The sequence below is a fragment of the Thamnophis sirtalis genome, unplaced genomic scaffold (assembly GCF_051295495.1).
Source record: "Thamnophis sirtalis isolate CommonGarterSnake01/CBP01778 unplaced genomic scaffold, rThaSir2_p1.2 scaffold_3, whole genome shotgun sequence".
In the NCBI taxonomy this organism is placed as follows: Eukaryota; Metazoa; Chordata; class Lepidosauria; order Squamata; family Natricidae; genus Thamnophis; species Thamnophis sirtalis.
The window spans coordinates 93,510,989-93,533,624 of NW_028261383.1; the positions used below are offsets into that span (position 1 = coordinate 93,510,989).

At 34.7% G+C, this 22,636-nt stretch overlaps 1 protein-coding gene across 4 annotated transcripts in view; it reads left to right on the forward strand.

Moving 5' to 3' along the window:
* MACROH2A1 (macroH2A.1 histone) overlaps positions 1–21,904 on the forward strand; it is a 36,179-nt gene extending 14,275 nt beyond the window's left edge. The window contains exons 3-9 of one of the 4 annotated variants that reach the window (XM_014063431.2): positions 5,416–5,522; positions 5,825–6,022; positions 6,701–6,802; positions 10,808–10,907; positions 17,643–17,732; positions 18,710–18,884; positions 21,223–21,904. In XM_014063431.2, coding sequence (XP_013918906.1) covers positions 5,416–5,522; positions 5,825–6,022; positions 6,701–6,802; positions 10,808–10,907; positions 17,643–17,732; positions 18,710–18,884; positions 21,223–21,388 — 938 coding nt within the window. In that variant the 3' untranslated portion in view covers positions 21,389–21,904. Of the gene's footprint in view, positions 1–5,415; positions 5,523–5,824; positions 6,023–6,694; positions 6,803–10,807; positions 10,908–13,260; positions 13,352–17,642; positions 17,733–18,709; positions 18,885–21,222 lie in introns of all 4 variants that reach the window. The other 3 variants (XM_014063429.2, XM_014063432.2, XM_087709520.1) reach the window with 3 other exon arrangements.
* The last annotated feature ends 732 nt before the right edge of the window (positions 21,905–22,636 follow it).

Below are 22,636 nucleotides of genomic sequence, written 5' to 3' on the forward strand. Positions count from 1 at the left end.
TTCAACTGTTGTTGTTTTTAAAGCATCTTCTTAAAATCATAGAATCATGGGACTGAAAGGCATCTTGGAGATCTTTTAGTCCAATCACCTGCTCAAGGCAGGAATCCTTATACCATCATGGATATATGGTCATCCAATCTTTTGTGGAAAACCCCCAATAAGGGAACACTCACAACTCTAGGAAGCAAGTTATTCCATTGATTAATTGTCCGTACTGTCAGAAAATTCCTCATTTCCATGTTGAATCTAATGAGCTTCCACCCATTGCTTCTTGTCCTGCTTTTAGGTGCAATGGAGAATAAATCAACACTCTCTTCTTTATGTTAGCCCTTCAAATATTGGAAGACTGCTATCATGTCTCTTATGAGCCTTTTCTTCATTAAGTTAATGAAGTTCCTTTAGCTGTTTATTGTATGATTTAACCTCCTGGCCCCTTATCATCTTTGTTGCTCTTCTCTGTACTGTTTCTAGGGTCTCAGCATCTTTTTTGTATCATGGTGTCCAGAACTGGATGCAATATTCCAAATGTGCCCTCACTAGTGCAGTATAGTTACACTACCTATTTCTTGTAGCTACAGTTCAAAATTAATTTATGAGAGAAGAAGCTCCACTAAACTCCTAAACTAATATGGTGTTTAATAGTCACCTTCCCATTTGGATGACTTTAGCCAATTGATCTCTCTAAACCCAATTTACCACACTAGGTTGTTGCAAGGATAAAAATGGGATTTGAAATTTCTGTATACTATCGTGAATTTCTGGTGGAAAATGTGATAGAAATGCAATACGTAATAATTGAATGTCTAAATATGTACAGGGTCACACTCCTGTCATAAAATTATTAAGACCCAGCATCAGACATATCAAAGAAATACAATTTGAGATTCCAACAAAATTGTGTGATGGTAGGTAGTTTCCAGGTAGTTTCTACCATGTGCGTCTCCTTGCTTATTGTTGAAAGTTCACAGGAGTGTTTGTGTCCTAGTGACATAAGATTCACACAAGAAACCTAAAATAGATTTCCAACTAATATTTTTCCATGACTTCTTCTATAGCTAATTAAGATGGAAAGTAGAATACAACCGAGCAAAACATTTGAAAGGGGTGCTTCAAAAAGTACATTATCCTGAAGAAAGAACTTTCTTTGAAGCATTAAACCAACCGTGTCCTTGTATAGCTTTTATGGCTGCTTCAAAAGCTACCCCTGGTTGGTTTGCATGTGTGCTTTCACAGATTCTACTTTATGCTTCAAAGGGAAGTGCTTTTGTTCACATCAACATATTTTATAAAACACTTACCTGAACTCTATAGCACAGCCTTAAAAAAAATCTTCCTTTACCTTCCTTTGTTTTCTGGAAGGCTACCTTTTAGAAACACCTGCAAGGTTGAAGGAAAGGATGGAATAGAAATTTGGTTTGGGGGGATTTTAATTCTGAGAGGTTTTTAAAGTAAAATTATGAATTCCATTAAACACCATTCAGTCAGCTGCATTGTTAAAAGCTGTCCCTTAAACGTTTAATGCACAGGCAATTAACTGGGTGAACAGGTTTGACAAAATACATCCTTGGAGTGATCATTATTGACTCTTAATTATGGCGAAGGTAAGCCTGGTGTTCTTTAAAGAAGTATTTCTAGAGAAAATAAGTATTTTTTTTTCAAAATAAAAGAATGTGCAAGAAAAACAATGCTAATTCTGTTAAAATAATTCAAAATTATAAGATGATTAATTAATTAATCTCTTATAGAAAACTGATTTATGTATGTGTGTAACAGAGAAAGGGAATAAAAGTAAAACACCTGTATGGATTTAAAATGGTCTATATATGGTTTTCTTATTACGTTTTTTTTTTTTAAATTTCTGAATGCTAATGTCCCTCTCTTAGTTTCTGGAGTTTTTCTCGGATTTTTTTGGCTGAATGGTTGAGTTTCACACACTTTTTAGACTTTTCTCTTTTGGCTTTTGGGAGAGTTAGAAATGCTGGCAACTGCTCAGCATGTCATCTGTTAGCTGTTACAAACTAAATTTTCTACATTATGACTTCATTGCAATGAAGTAAAGAAAGGCAAATGTTTTTGAAATCAGAGAAATGGTTTTACTCAAGACATAAAATTTCTACCCAGAAGAGGAAACAAAATCTAATCAGACTTTGGATGAAGTCAGAATTCCTAGCTGTCAGGTATATTCACATTTGCATAGCAAAAGTCCAGGTCCTGAACACCTGACAATTACCAAGGACTTTTTGCTTGAACTAAGTATTGAGAAAAGAAACCATCATGCAAATTTAGCATTTAACTTGTCTTCTATAATGAACAACAGATTTAACTTGAGGGCTGACATTTAACCTACATTTAAATTTCAAAAGTATGAAATTGCAGAATCATTCCATATAAATTTCCATAATATACATTAAACTTTGAGATTGATCAGTTACTTCCATTTCAGTACTGATGTTTTTATATGTAAGACTCTGCTTTACAACATCATGGGAGTTCTACAGTATTTGGATCACCATTGTGAAAAAGAATGAACAGAGTTTGTTCAGAGCCTTGACCTTGGTTAATGCCATATATCATGAAACTAGTTAGAAATCCATTGTGTATGTAAAAATGTTCACAAAAACCACAGATTTATGGGGTTTGTAACCAAAGTTTCTAGAAAATGCCTATTTCCCCCATCCATTTTAGACTACAGGAAATAATAAGAGCATGGTTATTGTGAAAAGTATTGTGAATTTTTTTCCAAATTCTGATTATAACCACTTTGTGTTTTGTATTTAATTTTTAAAACAATGATTAAAACAGACAAAAAACAACACCACCAGGTGAGCATCTAAAAGAATTCTTAACAAATTTAACCCTTTTAAAATGGAACCCTTAAAATTGTGACATTGTTATCTGATTCCTGAGTAGGAACCTCTCCAATTGAGTTTTATGTGGAACTGGGAAATATCTGCACTTCAAACATTTGCTAGTAGCCTTGCCTTCCCCTGGTATGTTGCTAGCAACTTGAATCTCAAGTTTGTGTTCAACCCTGATTTGAGAACTGACTATGCCTAATTTTTGTTTCTCCCTGGATATAAGCAACTACTGTAATGCTGCTGTTACTGACTTTCTTCAAATTTGATCTGATTAATTGCTTTCCGTTCAAGAGCCCCAAGCAAGATGGGGACCCAGATTGCTGGGGGCAACATGCCGACTCTGTAAACCGCTTAGAAAGGACTGTAAAAGCACTATGAAGCGGTATATAAGTCTAAGTGCTAACTGCTAAGATAAAATGCCCTCACCTCCAACTCCTCAGAATTGGGCAAAGAAAAAGAAGTTGGAGGGAAGTCATAATTCCTAGCAACTGTTAGGCATGTTGTTGAAAAATTCTTAGGCTTGTGTTTGTGGAACAATGTCTTGTAAGTGCACAGTATGTATCTTTTTTTCCTGTGATCCAATATACCCCTATTAAACCTTGGGATTTTAAATCTCGTAGGCTTTCCCTGCTCTGATATTTAATACATACTTTCCAATTGGGCTAGGCCTGTGTCAAATTATATTAATGGAAATCTGGTATAAAAACCAGAAGGTTTCATGAGAACCAGTCAAACAGTTGCAGGTGTAAGTTACATGTGAAGTTTCCTGTTTGCTACAAGCTGGAAAAGTTCTGTGTGTCTGTTTCCTATCTTGTAGAAGTTTCTGGCTTGTGGGGGTGGTCAGGTTTTTAAGTAGTGGTTTGCAGGTTTGGTTTGCTTTTTGTAAAATATAAAACTATTGGCCATTTGTTTGTATTAAAAAGAAAAGTTCCTCAAACGATCTATAAAATTCCCTAAACTAGAAAACATGTACTGCTGTTATATTGTGTCAGTCAAGGGCTGTGAGAAGGAGATGCATACATTTCTCTTCTGTACTTACAGTCTTTTTGCTATATGTTCAATTTAAACTCTCTGAGATACTCATCATGTATCTAACAAGAGATTGAGATACCTAAAGATCTCGAAATGATTATTTTGGGTGGGGTCTTTTTACAGAGGTAACCTTAGAAAATCTTAAGAAATGGGTAAAGGACAAAAAAATAATTCCTATAGAATTTCAGAGAATACTGTATGATATAACTTTGTGTATGTTTATATCAACTGTTAAATGAAAAGTTCTTCCTAGTCTCTAATAAAGATAATGAATGGAAATGGTCCCTAGCATGTAGTTATTAATATAGTTATAGCAGAGAATCTGATCCCCAAATTGAGCAGTACAATTCATCATAATGGATATTGATAACAAGTACAGTGAAGTATGAATTAGGTACAAGATAAAATTAGTAAGACTGTCATCATTTTGACTGTGTTCATCAAGTTTTTAGTAGTATTCATTGCTGCCCTTTTTTAAAAAAAGGTTGAAAAATTATTTTGTTATTAATTAAATATATCCACAGCTTGTCTAAAAGCAGTCACAGATTTCCCAATAAACTTTAATGACCAGATTTTTAGTTTTAAAAAAAAATCCAAAAAGCATCTGATAGATGTATACACGCTCTGATATTGTTGAATAAATTCCATATTCATTTATTACTGAATTTATACTTCAATTTTCATGTACTCCAATTTTGAAAATAAGTTTAAGATATTGATATTAAAAATGATAATTAATAGCAACATTAAAATGTGCCATTAAAATAATTAACAAAAATTCCAAAGAATAGAGTGATTACTTGAAGTTGTTTAAACAAAATCTATTGTTGCTTTTAAATATACCAGTAACTAAATATGTTTATGTATACAGTATGCATACTTTAGTTATTTATTAAATCTTATATATGCGTTGAATATTTTGCTTGCTGATTTTCATTCTTTATCTATTCACTATCTTTATAATCATCTCTGTGGCCCTTTCCATTTAAGTCTTCTTGCTTCCTTTACCTGCAGTTGCTTTTTAGTGTACATTGCCACAAAACATAAATTTGGGGGGTATTTCCATTGTTTACTTAGCTGGACAGCTAATCTTTCTCTTTCTTTACATCTTATGTATCATTTCTGTACACAGTTATTAATTTTGTCCAGATCAAGTTATTATTAGCAAAATCCTTAAAAATATGGTTGATGTTCTAGATTGTCAGATGTGTTAAATGCATTTAAAATACTTCCTAAAAGTATTTTGGGAAAATATTTGGGAGAAAACTAGTACAGCTGAATACCTCTGATGTCACATATATGTATACTGTCCCCAATCCTTATGCTTAAATAGGATGTTACCAGATTATGTGCAATTAATCCTTATCAAATGTCTTTTCCCATTTATTTATCCTTAATATTGTTGTGCAGTTATAGTTCTTTTACTGATTTTAGGATTGCATGTTTTAAATTCCTGAATAACTGTTATGCATTTTATTTAGAAAATAAAAAAGACGAATCAAAACAATTTTATCTTTTTTGACAGCGGAAATTCTTGAATTGGCTGGAAATGCAGCACGAGATAACAAGAAAGGTCGTGTCACCCCTAGACATATCTTGCTGGCTGTAGCAAATGATGAAGAATTAAATCAGGTGAAAATACATACCATGATTTTAGGGGTTTGTTTTTCTTTCTTTTTTAAATTCCTGCTTAGTCTGTCTAAAAATGTAACTCATGATCTGTTAAATAAGTCGAAATTGCTTCAGTTGATTGATATCTTTAGAAAATATATCAGCAGTTGTTAACTCTAAAATCGACATAGAGTCCCATCACTTGGTAGGGACCCAACTCTTAATTTAGGCATTTCATTATTTTTTTCTTCACAATCAGTGTCTTACTTTTTTCAAGTTTTAAAAGTTCTCAGAGATGCCTTTTTGTTCCACTTCCTTTTAAGCTGTTGAAAGGTGTCACCATAGCCAGTGGTGGTGTATTACCAAATATTCACCCAGAGCTGTTGGCCAAAAAGCGGGGTTCAAAAGGAAAATTGGAAGCAATCATCACTCCACCCCCAGCTAAAAAAGCAAAGTCACCGTCACAGAAGAAAACCACAACAAAGAAAGCAAGCACAAAGAAAGTAGCAAGAAAGTCTAAGGTATATCTACAATTGTTTTGCCTACATTTTTTTTTTGCCAGCCTTATGCATTTTTGCTCAGAAATAAAGTAATTATGTGGCTAGATGACTAGTAAAATATATCTCAAATCTAATGTAAAGTAAAATGCAATTGCACTGAATTTATTCTGGTTCATAAGAATATCTACATTAGATCTAGGTATTTCAAGAGTGGATATGTGAAATATTGACTTTTTAGATACATAGTAATAAAAATTCAACTTCTTTTATAGATTTAGATGGACTGTACAGCTGTGCAGGGTTACGTTTTCAAATTCTGGTTTATCTGCACATTCATTCCTAGTTATAGAGTCCAAAAGGCCAGCTATTTTTTTGGTGGTGTTACACCACTTACTATTTATTTTTTGACATAGGAAAATAGATGCTGCTCTTGAACAGAGATGTAGGAGGGATAACCTGATTTCAACATTTAAGTTCTAAAAATCAAGATTTTGCTAACTTTCTTTCCTTGATGGAATTTGCTCATCCCAACATATAGTTGCTATCTCTCTCTCTCTCTCTCGCTCGCTCGCTCTCTCTGTGTGTGTGTGTGTACACATACAGATGTGTGTGTATGTACATTAGTTATGTAATGTTTATTTAAAATTGGATTTGCTAATAGGCTGATTGGTTAACTGATTTATATGTGAAAAGAAACAGGGAGAAGTCAGTAAATCAGCAAGTGCTGACAGCACAACAGAAGGCACCCCAACAGATGGTTTCACTGTCTTATCCACCAAAAGTCTATTTCTTGGGCAAAAGGTAGGTTTGTGCATTTATTCAAATATTCTCTCTCTGTGTGTGTGTGTGTGTGTGTGTGTGTGTGTGTGTGTATGTGTGTGTGAATTAAACATAGAGATATATTTCTATGAATAAAAGGGAATATCCTCAACTTATTTTACAAACATTGTAAATGATATATATTAAGTACAGAATGCACTTAATATATTAAGTACAGAATTTATAAAATGCAATGGACTTTAAAAAGGCTCCACTTCGAAAGAGAGTAAAATTTAAACAGACACAAGATTAATAATAAATATGAACGAATATAGTTATACATACTTGAAACTGACTTACAATTGGGAATAACGATTTGGGGTCTAATCCAATAGTCTCAGAAAATACAGGTCTCTAGGGCTAGGCATTCCAATTCCCGGGCTGTGGACAGCATGTAAAAACACATTCCCCCCCAGTCCACAGGAAAATGCTCTCCATGGAACCAGTCATTGGCATCCAAAATGGTGGGGGGCACTGCTCTAGGCATTCAAAAGAAGAAGACATACTGCCATATATTTATTGAGAAATCTAAGAAGAGACAGATAGGAAGGTAGTCTTCAAGTAGTAGGTAGTCTTGGCAGAGTAGAAGAAACCAAAGGCTTGGCAGAAAGTTTTCAAAAAATAGATGAAAATACAGCCACAAAAAGTAAGGACATGGCATTAATTTTGATATAAAACAGAATGAGAATCTTGCAAAGGATACTGATGATGAACACCATTTGGCCAAATAAATGATTCATAAAACTGATTTTTTTTAGTAATGATTTAATAGAGATAAAAAGCCTAAACTATAATTGTAAGAAAAAGGTTTCAGTAATCCAGAGTAGCAATAATTTAACACAAGAGAAAGAAAGAGGGGAAGTGGGTGAAATCAAGCTTAGAATTAAGGTTATCTTCCTGGAAATAATTTGTAATAGAGACAGGAAGGGATTGACGTAGTAACTCAGAATCACAAATTAACATAAATAGAATGCATGGGCAATAAAAGAAATGTGCATCATTTTCTAAAAGAGATGTGCTACTATATAGTAAAAGATAGTGGTGGTAAGGTGAGGGATATTGCAAGAGGATTCTTCAGCCACAATCCAAAGAACTTCTACATAGGCTTAAGCCAATCCCAATTTATACACTGTATGATCTAAGGAAAGAAAGAATTTGGGAAAACATTGGAGGGATTGATGGGTGAGACAGACATTAACTAGTTTGGATCTGATCTCCCCACTTCTTAGTTTTTTCAAGGCATATGTGGACTTAAAACCTGCATATTTGACCATTACATGTTGCTACATATTTCCCTTGCAATTGAAAAGTTAAGGCCACTTTTCTCCAACCTGAATTACATTTTAAAAAATGATTAAAAATAAAGTGTGCCATGCTTGGTTACAAAAATTGTAAACAGATTTCTTCTGGTCTCACAGTTTCATATTTCATTGGCTAATTATATTGCATTGAAACAGTAGAGTTTGATATACGTACAAGAAACCTCCAGAAAGAAATTTTCACAGGAATAGAGACGATTGTAAATGTGTACAGAAAAGAGTTATCTTTTAACATGATTTATATTAATATAGCTTCTAATCATATTATTATACTGTACTGGCATGATGATAATTGAAATTCTTCATTCAAGACACATCCATAAATATTAAGAGCTATTTGCTAAAGGTTGAACAATAAATACTGGTTTATAAATAATGATGTATGGAGAAATCCAAGATAATATGATACAAGTATCATAGCAAGGATCCATATATTCAAATAGAGAATTCTTTTGTATCTCAGAAGGATTTGCGTATATATTTAGCCATATTTACAAAGTTTAACCATAAACTTTCCATGACTTACTGCTATGCTAAGTATTATTGTTTGTTATCACAAGCTTTGAATACTGAGCTAAAATATTATATTATATTATTATATTATATTATATTATATTATATTATATTATATTATATTATATTATATTATATTATATTATATTATATTATATTATATTATATTATATTATATTATATTATTATATTATATTATATTATATTATATTATATTATATTATATTATATTATATTATATTATATTATATTATATTATATTATATTATATTATATCTAAATTTATTATATTCTTTATTAGTCTGTGTGAGGCCAAAATAAATGTTATGTATTGATAGTGGTAAAATGAAAGTGATGTCCAAACACTGTTATGTGGCTCATTCTTAATTTCAGCCCTCTTAATCCTGTTAATGTGATGGTGTTCTAACCACATTCATTTCACAAACTGCTAGTTACATACATGGAAGCCTTTAAGAAATGTATGGGTTTTGGAAAGACAGTAATCTGAAATGGTAGCAGCAGATAATAATAGAAATACCTCTCTTTTTTAAGTTGTTGTATAATTGGAATTATATCATGTACAGGCTGGTTTCAACTAATGTTTATCCATGACATCATCAATCCATATAGCTATCATGTGCTTTACAGTATAAATTTATATTAATATTGAACAGGAAAACGTCTTTTGTGACAGTGGTCTAAAGAAGAATGTCGCCATCTGCCATGCTTCCATTCAAAAGAACTCCTTTCAACAAGCAGGCAAATGTTCTGCTGTTTAATGGGGGCGGGGGGGGGGCAGAAGAGAGCGGGGAAATGTTGTGTATCCACTAAACATTTCCTTTGAGAAAAGAATTGTTTTGCACAAAATACAATTTGTTGTTTACAAGCTTAAGTGTGCAAACTCTCCACTAGACATACAACAGGCTAAATACATTTTCTTTCCCTCTGTATTTTTTTATTGAGTCTAAATGCATAATTGGAAATTTATTTTCAAATTAAGATCCTCCTCTTACTGGATTTGTACAGTAGGCTGTCTTCCAGTGTCTGCTTATTACTTGTGGCGTTTTGAAAACAGTGGAATATAAGCAATGGATTGATTCAGACATAACATTTGTTGATTTAACTGAAGTTCAGAAAGCAGGAATAGAGGACTGGATTTCCATGCTTACTTTGCTTTAGGCAAGTCTGCTATCTTGCCTTTCATTTAGTTACAAATGGAATAGTAAAGTAATCATTAAGGCTATAAGACAGCAAGAATTATATATATATATAACAGCATGAACCCTTCCTTCATTAATATTTCATTTTCTTTTTAGATGAGTCTGATTTTTTTCTTCTCCTATTTCTCCCGCACTTTTTTTTTTGGCAATCTTAGTACAAGTTTCAAACAACAGAACATGAAAAAACCCAGAAAATATTAAAAATGAATAAAATAATTTGCCATATCTCTGGTGGAATGGATATTTATATCATTTATCTTAATTCATAAGTAAAATTGTAGAGTGGAAGTACTACAGTCAAACTTTTCAGGGCATCTCTGAATTATTTACAATGCAGTCCATCCCATATCTACTGGGTATTACATCCTACTGGCTTCAGCTGAAATTACTCTTGAGTTTTAAGATGCTTTTACTGTTTAACTCAAAATTACCTAGTTGTACTCATGTGCTCTGCCAAAAAAATTGAACATAAATGATCTCTCTACCAATCACAAAAAATAAAACATGAACAATGTGAAGGAAGGCTATTTTCACTTCAGTTTAAATGGATGCTGTGCATAATTCCAGCTATTATGATCAAGAGATGCCCCTGGGTTGCATAAGCAAGAAGCTCAAGGTTGTAGTAGCAATTCCTAGCAACTTAGCATCCTTGGGTTTTTGCAGTCCCTTCCCCCTCTGGCATTACAATTTGTAAACTAAGCCATTTTCTGTCAAATTTGGACTTCCCATATGGAGAATCATGTTAGTGTCTAGAGTTTGAAACATATTCTATGTTTATTTATAAGCAACTTCTTTATGACCTGCTGTTTATTTTTGCACATTTGCCTTCAGAGATGCTATCCTCATCTATGTTGCAAAGCTTACTTTTACTGCAGCTTCTCTGTGATTTCCCAACTGTCCTGTTGTTATTTCCCACCTCATGCTTTTCTTTTCAGCTGAACCTAATTCACAGTGAAATCAGTAATTTAGCCGGCTTCGAAGTGGAGGCCATTATCAATCCCACCAATGCTGACATTGACCTTAAAGATGATCTAGGTAAATGGGGAATGGGTGGCTATAACTAACAGTCACATGAAAATTATGGAATTTGCAGATTATTTTCATGTAATAAATTTGATATTTTATCGTGCAACTCAATGCATGTTCCTCGGATACAAATCCCATTTGATTGCACGGGGACTTAACACAGGTAAGAAGATAGAGGAGTGAATCTTTAGTACTCAAATACATAATGGAAAGACTATTAATATGTGTAGCTACTACTTGCATGAAAATGACTCTTTGAGTAACTCTAAAATCATTTAAATGTTGTTCCATAATAATCAGATGTGACTGTTGGTTCCCTTGGGAATATTTTGCATATAAATTCTGTGAGGACTGAAATAGCTCTCTATATCAAGTTGGCTTCAGACTAAGCAGTTTCTCCATTCTGATTTCAGTTTTCTATTTCCTTGTTTTAGCTAAAGACGGAAATGGATAGACATAGGCAGTTAAGGATGCAGTCCTACAAAGACTTACATGAGAACAGACTCAATTGAATACAATGGGCATTGCTTCTGCATACACAGAAGTACTAAAAGTTATGTATTTGATATTACTCTACCTTCTCCTTCATTCTCCCTTTTCTCAGCACACACCTGCACACAGACTCTTAGATATTTTTCTGAAATGCTACCCACCTATATTAATCTGCAGAACATAGAGTTAAATTTAATTTTTAATTCTTACATTTACATTCACAGAAGCAATTGGTTAGGATTGCACTATAAATACCGGATCCTTCTGGAGTTTTTCTCCAGGCAACCGTCTTTATCAGCTATGTTATAGCTTTTATTATTGTTAAAAGGATCTATGTTAATTGTAGTTTTAAGTATCATTTTATCAGAGAGAAGTTATCAGGCACACACATTTCTTTTTTATATGAGAACAAGGTAAGAGAGAGAATAGTATTTAATTCGCACATTATATGGGAGTTGACTAAAGTGAAAATAGTAGTTTGTCTTGATTTATGTGTTTTATGAACAACTTCTTCAACCACATTTACCATCTTGAACGAGAGATTGCATTCTATGGTTGGAGCATTCCATTTCAAAATATTGTTCCCTTTTTAAATAAAAAAACAACAGCCATCTCCCATTCATTGCCAAGGCTAATCAAGTGCATTTTACTGTATATCCTGATTGAACTTTTAATGAAGATGTGAAATTAATGTTAACTACTTAAACATTTTTCTGAAATGCATTAATGTTTATTAAGCTGCAGAACATAGGGTTAAAATATTTTTATTTTAACATTTAACGTAAAATATAATTTAACTTAAAAAATAAACTTAGAAAAGGCTTGATAAAATTAAACACAAATAATTAAAAGTTAAAAGTATCATATTTTGGAACATAAATTGTGAAATTACCACTTTTTTCTCATTAAAAAGAACAACTACTATGGTGAAATCCATATAGTCCTATGTTTCTGTTTATTTAGAAGTTATAGAACAAATATTATGCTGAAATCTCTACATATTTTCATTCTTGAATCTATAGTTCCTTAGTCATAAGTTTGCTTCTGGGAACTCTAGAGTTAAGGCACCTTATAATATATTGTTTGCAAATTATTCACATCCTTCGAAGATCAAGCACTCGGTCATATAGTTGTTTCCTATTATTAGTTTCAGAGGGAGAATTTAAGAATTTTGCCTCAGGATAACATGGCCATTGCTTATTCAGCCAGAATGAGCCCAAAAGACTGTCAAAGCAAAAGGCCATGTTTCATTTCATTCCATACCACCTGCCATTCAGGATATCTGCCCCTTTCAATGGGGTTACACATTGAGCAAGTAGTAATAGCATTGCAAATTGAAAATGCTCCCAGAACCTCTGGGGAGTTAAAGTACACATTGATTTCTGTAGGTCTTAATGCATAAAATATTCCCAACATGATTAATAAGATCATGTTGGGAATATTTATAAAAATCAAGGAATATTGTAAAGATAGTGTATCAGAATGGAGAAACAGTTGCTTTGTTAGATTTGATGAGCCAGATTGGATGGTGTTATCATCATGTTTTTTAAGATTACATTTTTACAGGTTCTGCAAAACCAAGAAGATGCTAGCTGTTCTTTATACTTCCTTCCTGAAATGCAGTGTCTTTGACCTATTGGTCAAGTACTAAAAGTTATGTATTTGATGTTTCTCTACCTTCTCCTTTCATTCTCCCTTTTCTCAGCACACACCTGTACACAGACTCTTAGGCTTTATTGTGATGGTTTATTACACTTATTTTGGAGCCCAAAAGGTAGGATAAAGAAGGATGTTGGTATGTACATAAATGTAGATCCTGTTCTGGGTCTTTGACCAACATGGTTGATACACATTTGTTTACCTGTTGTAGTTGCAAGTTGTTCAGGCTGACATTGCCACAATCGACAGTGATGCTGTCGTTCACCCGACAAATTCTGACTTCTACACCGGTGGTGAAGTAGGTAATGGAGAGTTCAGTGCTGCAGACTTTGTGTGTGTATGCATGACCAATCAGCAGCAGCAACCTTGTCCCTGCTCTGCAGAGCTGCATTCTTTTCTCACTTCCAGCAATCCACTTCAATTCCAGAGCAAATTCCAAATGGTTAAGTGAAAAAAATCTCTTTGATCAATGCAAAACAACCTTGACCAGACTTGGGGGGTGGGGGGACGACGACTTAAGCAAGGTTGGACATGATTGGTGCCTATATGAAACCGCTCTGAAATCAAAAATTCTCTATAATAAACTGTTAATTAAAAAAGGAGTTCTAGAAAAAGCACAAGGCAAGAAAATTCAGGTGTGTTTTTGTAGTTACTAATTACTTTATTAATTTTAGGAGGTTTCAACTTTACCTCTGTTACATAGACATAGTGATTCTGCCTCATTGTGTAGTAAGTCTCTGAGCATGTAACTTAAGAGACCTCCTTGCCCTGAAAACTAATTACATGTGGAACACTTAAGAGAGGCACCATTTAACAGAAGCATCTCACCAAAGTAATTTTTTGAGTGAATGCTAATTGCACAACCTTAAATCCAGTTTTGATTGTTTTATTATGTGACATCTTAAAGACCACACATAGATATTAACCGACACAAATATTAATTATTAATACTGTAATGGTCCTGTGGGAAGTATGGAATGACAGCCTTCAAATGTATTATCAAATTAAGGGGCCGTCAATATTAAAATAATGATATTTGGGAGGCAAGGATTCATAGCATAGCAAATTGCAATTATGTAAGCCCTCCCTCCCAGAAATACTAGGAACCACTGTAAGATCAAGATATAATAACATTAGTTTTTGAATGCCAATAGCTTTAATCTCCTTAAATCAGCTATGTTAGCAATCTGATCATGGTGCATTTACTACCAGGTATTCTAATGCTTTAATACCTGAGTTCAGAAAATATATGACAACCTAATCAGGTATGCCATTTCAATGATGTAAATAAAGTCCAACATTAAGTCCATCATAAAATATACATTCTCAATATATGTCACAAAACACACGTTTTTCTTAAAGAATCCCTGTGGTAAAGTACTGTAGGTAACTGATTCTTCAATACAAAGAAAATAACTTTGGTTACATTTGGAAAAGTTTTATCCCTATAGTTTATTAGTTACAAATTTACAGTTTTGAGAACCATGTAAATTTTCATTAAGCTACCATAACCAGTTGCCACCTCCTCCCCCCCCCCCCCCCGTATATTGTAAGGATGCAGGAAAAATGTCCAAAACTAAGTTTTGTGCAGAACCTCACATGGAATATCATAGATCAGAAACCATATACATTTTAAAGTAATGGTTTGATCCATTCTACCTTAATGGTGCTTATTTCCATTGAAATTGCTGGAAAATTTACATTTGCAATATGTCCTTTATTTTGATTTGCAGAACCTGTCATTTCTAAAAATATCAAGATGTGTTTGAGTATCAATATTTGATTTGGGAGAGGAAGACCTGGATTGTTTAATTCAGTAACATTTGGTCTTCTAAATGCCTGTGGCTGCTGGAAGAAAGAATAGAAGTGCATACATGCTTAGCTTCAAATGATTAACTTTTATTTCTATAAAGACCTTTCTAACTGCAGTCTATGTTGGGGAAATATTTCACAAAATTTATAGACATCTGCTGTTGTCACCATTATACCAATGCCTGCTTTGACAGCATGAAATAGTGACATCATTCTATGGGAGTTTCACATATATTTATGCTTACGTTGAGCAAAGAACCACTCAGCTGAAAGCTGTAGAGCATGATGAAAAGAGAAAGATCCCTCCCCAGTTCTAATGTAAAATGGAGTCAGCATTTCATTCCTTAAATACCAGTTAATGCTTCTGCAATACAATTATGTATTCACCAATTTTAAAAACCTCATAGATTTTAAAGTCTTATGAAAATGTAGATCCAGGAAGATTTTTGAAAGATAATTTTAAAATTTTTGTCAGCCTAGCCTTAATTGGCAAACCATGTATATAAATATTGCCTTAGAAAATTGATATTAGCCCTCTCTACATTCCTCCAGTCTCCCATTTTAAAGTAACAAAAGAAAAGTAAAATATATATTTTCTTTAAAACCATTTCAGATTTTCAAAACCGGTTCTTCTGAATGTTTGCATTTGGCCAAGATAGGATCTTTCAAGTAGTATTTTCAGTCAGCTTTGAGGAACTTACACTACATCATTCCTTTCTAGTCAGTGTGATCACTTCCTAATAATGGTCACTGTTCCCAGAAACATTTCTGTCAAATTTACTGAAACTGAGTCAACTTGGATTGAGTCAGACCATTTTATTTAGAGTTCTGTGCAATGAGTGTTAGAGGCTTCACACATTACATATGTGGTGTAGGGTTTCCTGCCTAGGCAGGGGTTTGGACTGGAAGACCTCCAAGATCCCTTCCAACTCTATTCTATTCTATATCTTAAGGTCTCTCTGTCTTTTCAGATATTAGGGAAAAAGCATGGAAGCTTTTACATGCAAAACATATGACTTACCATATGACAGACAGTCCTCATTTCTATTTGCTGTTACTACTGCAAAAATTGTTTGAAACTCAAGAGCCTGTTTATTATTTATTTATTTAAAAAATTTGCCGCCCATCTCACCTGTAAGGTGACTCTGGAGTCAATCTGCTGATCTGGAGTTTCCTACCTGAGGTTCTGCAGTATAATTCCTGTAGAACAGAGAAGTAGCGCAAAGAAACAAAACAAAAAGGGTCAGGAGCCATAGCTTAGGGATCGTAGGCTAACAATTAATAGTTTAAAAATATGTGAGTCGTTTATATTCATTTCATTCAATTACTTGATTTTGGTGCTCCGTCAGTTTTCTAGGAGCTGAGGATGTGTGGCTCTCATCCAAGTTTGGAGAAGAAAACACTTGGGACCCTCCTTAATGGTAGAATGGGCCCATAATAGAAGGAAGGCAGGATATGAATGTATTATATCAGTGTTTTTCAAACTTGTCAGTTGACTTCCAGAATTCCCCAGCCAGCCAAAATAAAACCAATAAAGATTAGGCTGTGATATCAAGTAAAGCGTAATAGATTCCCAGTAGTTCTAGATACTTGGCTTCAGTATGTACTACCAAGTTAACAAGTATTTTTGAACGGGCATATAATATGTGGACTTCCATTAGAAATTACAGCCCCCTCCCCTGTACCAGTTGAGTGAATTCATTTTGGAAATATTGTACTAAAGTACCAAAAGCCTGACCCTACGCATGTTTACCTGGAAGTAAGCTTTGCTGAATTTGGCAAAAGTTGCAACCTGAGGTGTTGTTCCCATGTAACATCACAAATTCTCTTGAAATAAGCCCTGAGTTGCTTACTAGGTAAATATGTTTATGATTAGGCTGCAGAGGTCAATTTACAAAGTTACTGCTTTAATCCAGAATTAATCCAGTGTCACTGTCACTGTTTCTTTGCCTCACTCCTTGTATAATCCTGGAACAAATGCAATGTGATTTGGGTGCCTCATTAGGAATGAACCTTTTCCAGCTACGTTCTATTTCCTCTGTATTAAAGTCAAAGCTGCAAAATAAGATCTAAACCAGTTCACGATGGACTGCCTTTGCGCAAACCTCAGCCCATAATGGAAATGATGCAGCTCCCTTCCTAACTCGAGCAGCATTTGTTACACTACCGTAGCTGTAGTGAAGCAATTCAGAGGAGGTTGAATGGGGGTACCCTAGAGAATCTCCTTATTTCTGAGGCTCTTCCTCTTGGTTAAAGGTGGTTCAACAAGCCGGGCAGTTGTCAAGTAAAGCAGCCAGTTGCACTCACAAGACTGTTACACTCCCGGGGGCCACCTGTTGGGGTCAGGGATGAAGATGAGGTGAGTTTCAAGTTCTTCTTATGGCAACTTTGTCTTTAAAGCAGTCTGTAACAGAAAGGGGGACCTTTCCCTCCATGGGAAAGCGTTGGTACAACAGTCAAGTCTCATTGCATTGGCCCATTCTCTGGAAGGCATGTCTACTGTTGGTTCTATGGAAGCAGCAGCATGAAATGTTGCTGCCCTGCTGGTTGGCACTGCAAATTGCATCGGGATAAATCTCGTGGGAGGGCGAATTTTTTTAAAAAGAGGGAAGATCAAGAGGGAATTGTTACTTATGGACCAGTCCTCAAAGGTTTAGATCTTACTTTGCAGTCCCCCACCCCACCCCCGTTTTTTGCTCAGAAAAATCTGTGATGTGTAGCCACCTGAAGTGATAAATGCTGTGTTGGATGTGGAACAGTCACTACTCTGTTCTTGCACAGGAAGCACATTGGAGAAGCGGGGTGGAAAAGAATTCCTGGAGGCTGTTGTTGAACTTCGCAAAAAGAACGGCCCATTGGACACAGCAGGAGGTGCAGTTTAAATCCTTGGGAAATGGGGAACGTTTTACCTATGTGTACCATAGATGGTAGTTCAGTTTAGCTGGGATTCTTTTAAATAGCCAGAATGTCCTCAGCATGTCATTGATGTGGAGTGTGTCAAAAAGGCCTTCAGACCTGGGTTTATAAGAAGGCGTTAACACTACATTGAAAATAATAAAAACAAGAAAAATGGGGGGAAAGAAAATAAACTATGCATACATTCAATTTTAAATCACTACTAGCGTATGCATTAATTCAAACTAGTATATTTGTAAAGTTAAAAAGAATTAGAGGCATATACCATGTTTCCCAGGAAATAAGACAGGGTTTTATTTTCTTTTGACCTCTCGAAATAAGCACTTGGCCCTCCATGGGAAAGCGTCTTTTTTGGGGGGGGAGGTGCAGGAGGCGGCGAGTGTGGTCACCTCATGGCTGCTGCTGTGTTGCAATATTTTTGGGGAGGGCTTATTTTAGCGCATGCACTCAAAAGCTCGATTGGGTTTATTATTCGGGGAGGTCTTATTTTCGGGAAACAGGGTAATCCTATGCAAGTCAACTGCATGTGGGAGTGTGAATGATTGAAGGAGTATAGAATCCTAAGTAATCAAAAATTAAAAACTAAGTGAGTAGAGCTTACTTATACAGCATTACCTATATGTTAATGGTAAGCATTATACCATTTGAGGGGAAACTCTATGTGAATTTGTATTTCACAATTGATCTAACTCATGTGAATACGACCAAAGAGTATAAGTACAGGGCATATTCCCCCACCCCTCCCCAGCATCAAATTATAATTTAATGTTATGACCAAATTTATCACCAGGCATAAATATAGTCACATTCAGTGTGTAGTATGGGTGATCATTGGAGTAAAGAACTATAGGTATCCGCCATTGCTGAATTATACTGTTCCAATAGTATTTTCCAAAATGTTAAACACACTCTTATTTTTTTTCCTCAACCAGCTGTTGTCAGTTCAGGACATGGATTGCCTGCAAAATTTGTCATCCACTGCAACAGCCCCAGTTGGGGTTCAGACAAATGTGATGAGTTGTTGGAAAAGACAGTGAAAAACTGCTTAGCACTGGCAGATGAAAAGAAGTTGAAGTCAATTGCATTTCCTTCCATTGGAAGTGGCAGGTAAACCTAGAATTCACCCAGTTTGCCCCTCAAAACTATATTCACACAACATGCTAGGCAAGAAAGTGATTGTTTTTTGTGGCTTGGCAAAATTGTGGTTTATAATCCAAGGATTGTGTTTGAGCATGATCAATTACTTAACTATAAAATTCAGCAAACCATGATTTGTCAATATGATCTCTGACGGTTCTGATTGCTTCTTATTGCTAACTACTCCTAAACATATTAAGCCCCCATTTCCTTCTGTTGATTTAGGATGAAGTCCTTATAATTTCCAAACGTAGAGCTAAAAAATACTTTTGTTTTCTATAAAACCTAAATCCATACAAATGTGCCATAGCTATGATGATCCCTTATAGTGGCTTCTGTATCTCAGTGAATGCAACGTTGCAAAACGATTAAAAGCTTGCAGTTTATATGTTACAGCTTACTATATGCTACTTTTTAATATTGACTTTTTGCTTCGCCATGCTTTTGAACGGCCACTTAGTGAGACAAATACTTAAGCTGGGTGAGTCAGCAGTGCCTTTTTTATCTTTAGCAGTGCAAACCATAATGATGCCATTCATTTCTGTCTACAATGTCTAGTGAGGTCACACCTATCACCTTGGTAACATTTTAGCCATGGCTAGAATGATTAAGTTTTAGGAAACAGTGCAGTTAGAAGAGCCAATATTATGAAAAACATTTTTGCAGGTAAAATATCTATCAAACAATATTATGTTTTCTTGATGAATTCAGTTAATCTCTCTCTCTCTCTCATATCCCTGAAAGTGTTATATTATAAGAAATTGTCCCAAATGACCAGGAAGAGGAATGTATTAATATTTTAAATATTAATTACAGCATGAAAAAAAATATTTACTATTTGATTAAGTTCTCTTGTGTGGGGCTGTGTATGTATATAGAGGGGAGTTTAAATGGTATTGAACTGGATTTACATTCCAAATGAAAATGTGTCCCTTTAAAGAATAGCATACTCATCTTGTCAGTTCAGTTCAACAAATCTGAAGAATGGTAAATAAAAATCTTAAAACATAAAAATGTTTTTTAAGAGCAGCATTTTTCCCAGTCCCAACACATGTACACAGCTGTTCCAGGACAGACATCTGTCAACCAGACATTACTCGTTAAGTCTGTATAAACAGTTCTGTCCAATTTTATGGATAAAACATGAATTTACATGGAGTGATTCATTATAAGTGTATGTATTTCAAGAAAAGAGGGAAGGGGGGAGGAGGCACAATGTGCAATCTATAATCGTTATGCCAGATGTTCTACAATGTCTAATTTCAGCAAAACCAAATTTGTAGAATGGCATTTTAAAAGTTCAAAGTTCTATATACTCTTCTCCAAAGCAATAAGTACTGTTGTTTAAATGTAGACTTCAATGTATCTTCAAAGTCCTTTTAAAGCTTGCCTTTTCAACTATTCGTATTGGAATTGCTCAAAAATCCTCTTTCTCCACTGCTTGTTCCTTAAGATTTGCAATCACTCCTTCAGGGATTTCCTGAAAATATGCAAAAACGTACCTGAGTTGTTTCCAACCATAGGCTCAACATTACTGTAGCATAACGGCACACAACATTTTAGGCCAAGAGGATAAATGACATACTGTAGATTCCGTAACCCTCAAAATAAATAAAGCAAAATAATAACAATTTGTTTCACACATGTTCAATTTAACATGACATTAAATACAGTTAATTAAAATTTAGTTTGGAATATTTTCCCCTTCTGTCACATTAAAGATTACAATTCATTCAGAACATTTGGAGTAGGTTTGCAAGGGGCGTTGATCATAAAATTTCCAGGGATCCACTGATTATATATTGCTGCCTAAGTAGAATTAAGTCTAGGTTTCCCAAGCTTTTCTGTAGCTTATGTTTGGTTATTAGCAATGGCTACTTTATAAGCCATGGTGGTTTAAGAAACAGGTCTACAAAGAGAAGATAGGAAGGAAAAGGCTGCCATTTGTGTTGTCTCTGCTCTTCAGATAAGTGAAAAAAGAACCAGGCTCTCCCTTATTTCCTTTTGAAACTCATCCCATATATTCCTCCTTCAAACGTCAGTAAGATGCACAGCTCATGTCTCTGTGGGTGTGTGGGTTTCAGCGATTTCAGTGCACATACTCCCAAGCATAGAGATATAGGAATTCATTATAAACGTCATTATAAAATTCATTGATAGGGCCTTTGGTACTAGGAAACTACATTTTGTTGCAAGCCCCATTAGGTTTTTGTCACATTTTTGAAACATACAATGAGATATCTATGCCACTTTTGACTTTTATTAAACAAATTGTAATTATCTTTTCTCTCCAAAATTCTTTGAATAGGAATGGTTTCCCAAAGCAGACTGCAGCTCAGCTGATCCTGAAAGCCATTTCCAGCTATTTTGTATCAACAATGTCCTCTTCAATCAAGACAGTCTATTTTGTTCTCTTTGATAGTGAGAGTATAGGGATTTACGTGCAAGAAATGGCCAAGTTAGATGCCAACTAAGTCTAGAAAGCAAATGATACTTGCCTCTTCTCCCAGCTCCTCTCCTTAAATTCCTCATTGTAAAACAGAGAGCCCCTTATTTTAAATTTCATTCATCTAGGGAATAAAAGATGGGCTTTTTTTTACTTTTAAAAATGTTTTATGTTGGCACTGATAGTTGACATTACTGCTGTTTAATGCACTGTATTCCAGGCATTGTCTGAATTTAGTGTAATTTAGGAGATTTTATAGTTTTATTTTAATGAATTATGGATTGATTGGAAAGTTGTTAGAAGTATATAGTCTTTTATTTGTGAAAGAAACTGGCAGATCCTATTTTGTAACAGTGTTGTGGTGCTTTTTTCAGGTGGCATTACTTTCTCATCTTTTTAAAGAAAGAAAACATGCTACATATCTTAATTTGTGTTTATTTCATGTCTTAATGATGAATCCAAGGAGAAAAATACCCCATTGCCCTTAATTATATTTGCAATTTGGAATTTGTGTGAATTGATTTAGTAAAATGTTTGAAATGGTCTTTCTGTTGTCTGAATTAATGATTTGTAAGTCTTAGGTAAAAATGGGGGGGTGGGTGGGAGGCAATAGTTCAGCGGTTAAAGATGCTGAGCTTGTCAGCTGGAAATATGACAGCCCGGGTTTCCGACCTAAGCACCACATGATGGAATAATCCCCCATTACTTGCCCCAGCTTCTGCCCACCTAGCAGTTGGAAAGCATGCAAATGCGAGTAGATAAATAGGTATCACTTTGGTGGAAAGGTAACAGTGTTCTGTGCTCCTCGATGTATAGATATGCTGGCTACATCACTATTGAAATGTCTTCATCCAAAGATGGCTGGCTCCCTCAGCTAAGAAACTGAAATGAATGCTGCCCCCTAGAGTCAAACACAACTGGACAGGTGAAACTACCTTTATCTTTAGCTAAAAATCTGTAGCAATCTGTTTGCTATTTGGATGCTCCCAAACAATGACTGAGTTTTTCAATGAAATACTCATATTAATTCTCATAGTTTATGGAAATAATGGAGGTTTGTGCCGAGTAATCACATTTTCAACCCTGCCAGGATATGGCCTGTGTGATACATTTGGAAAGGGCAAATGTTTTGATCATGTGATTATGGCCAGCATCTTGATTTCTTTCTCTCTCTCTTACAGACACACACACAAACACACACACACAAAATGATACCACTTTTCCTCTGTTTTTTTCTGTCTGTTGCTTCCTTAAGCTAGTGGAATTCTAAAGGAAG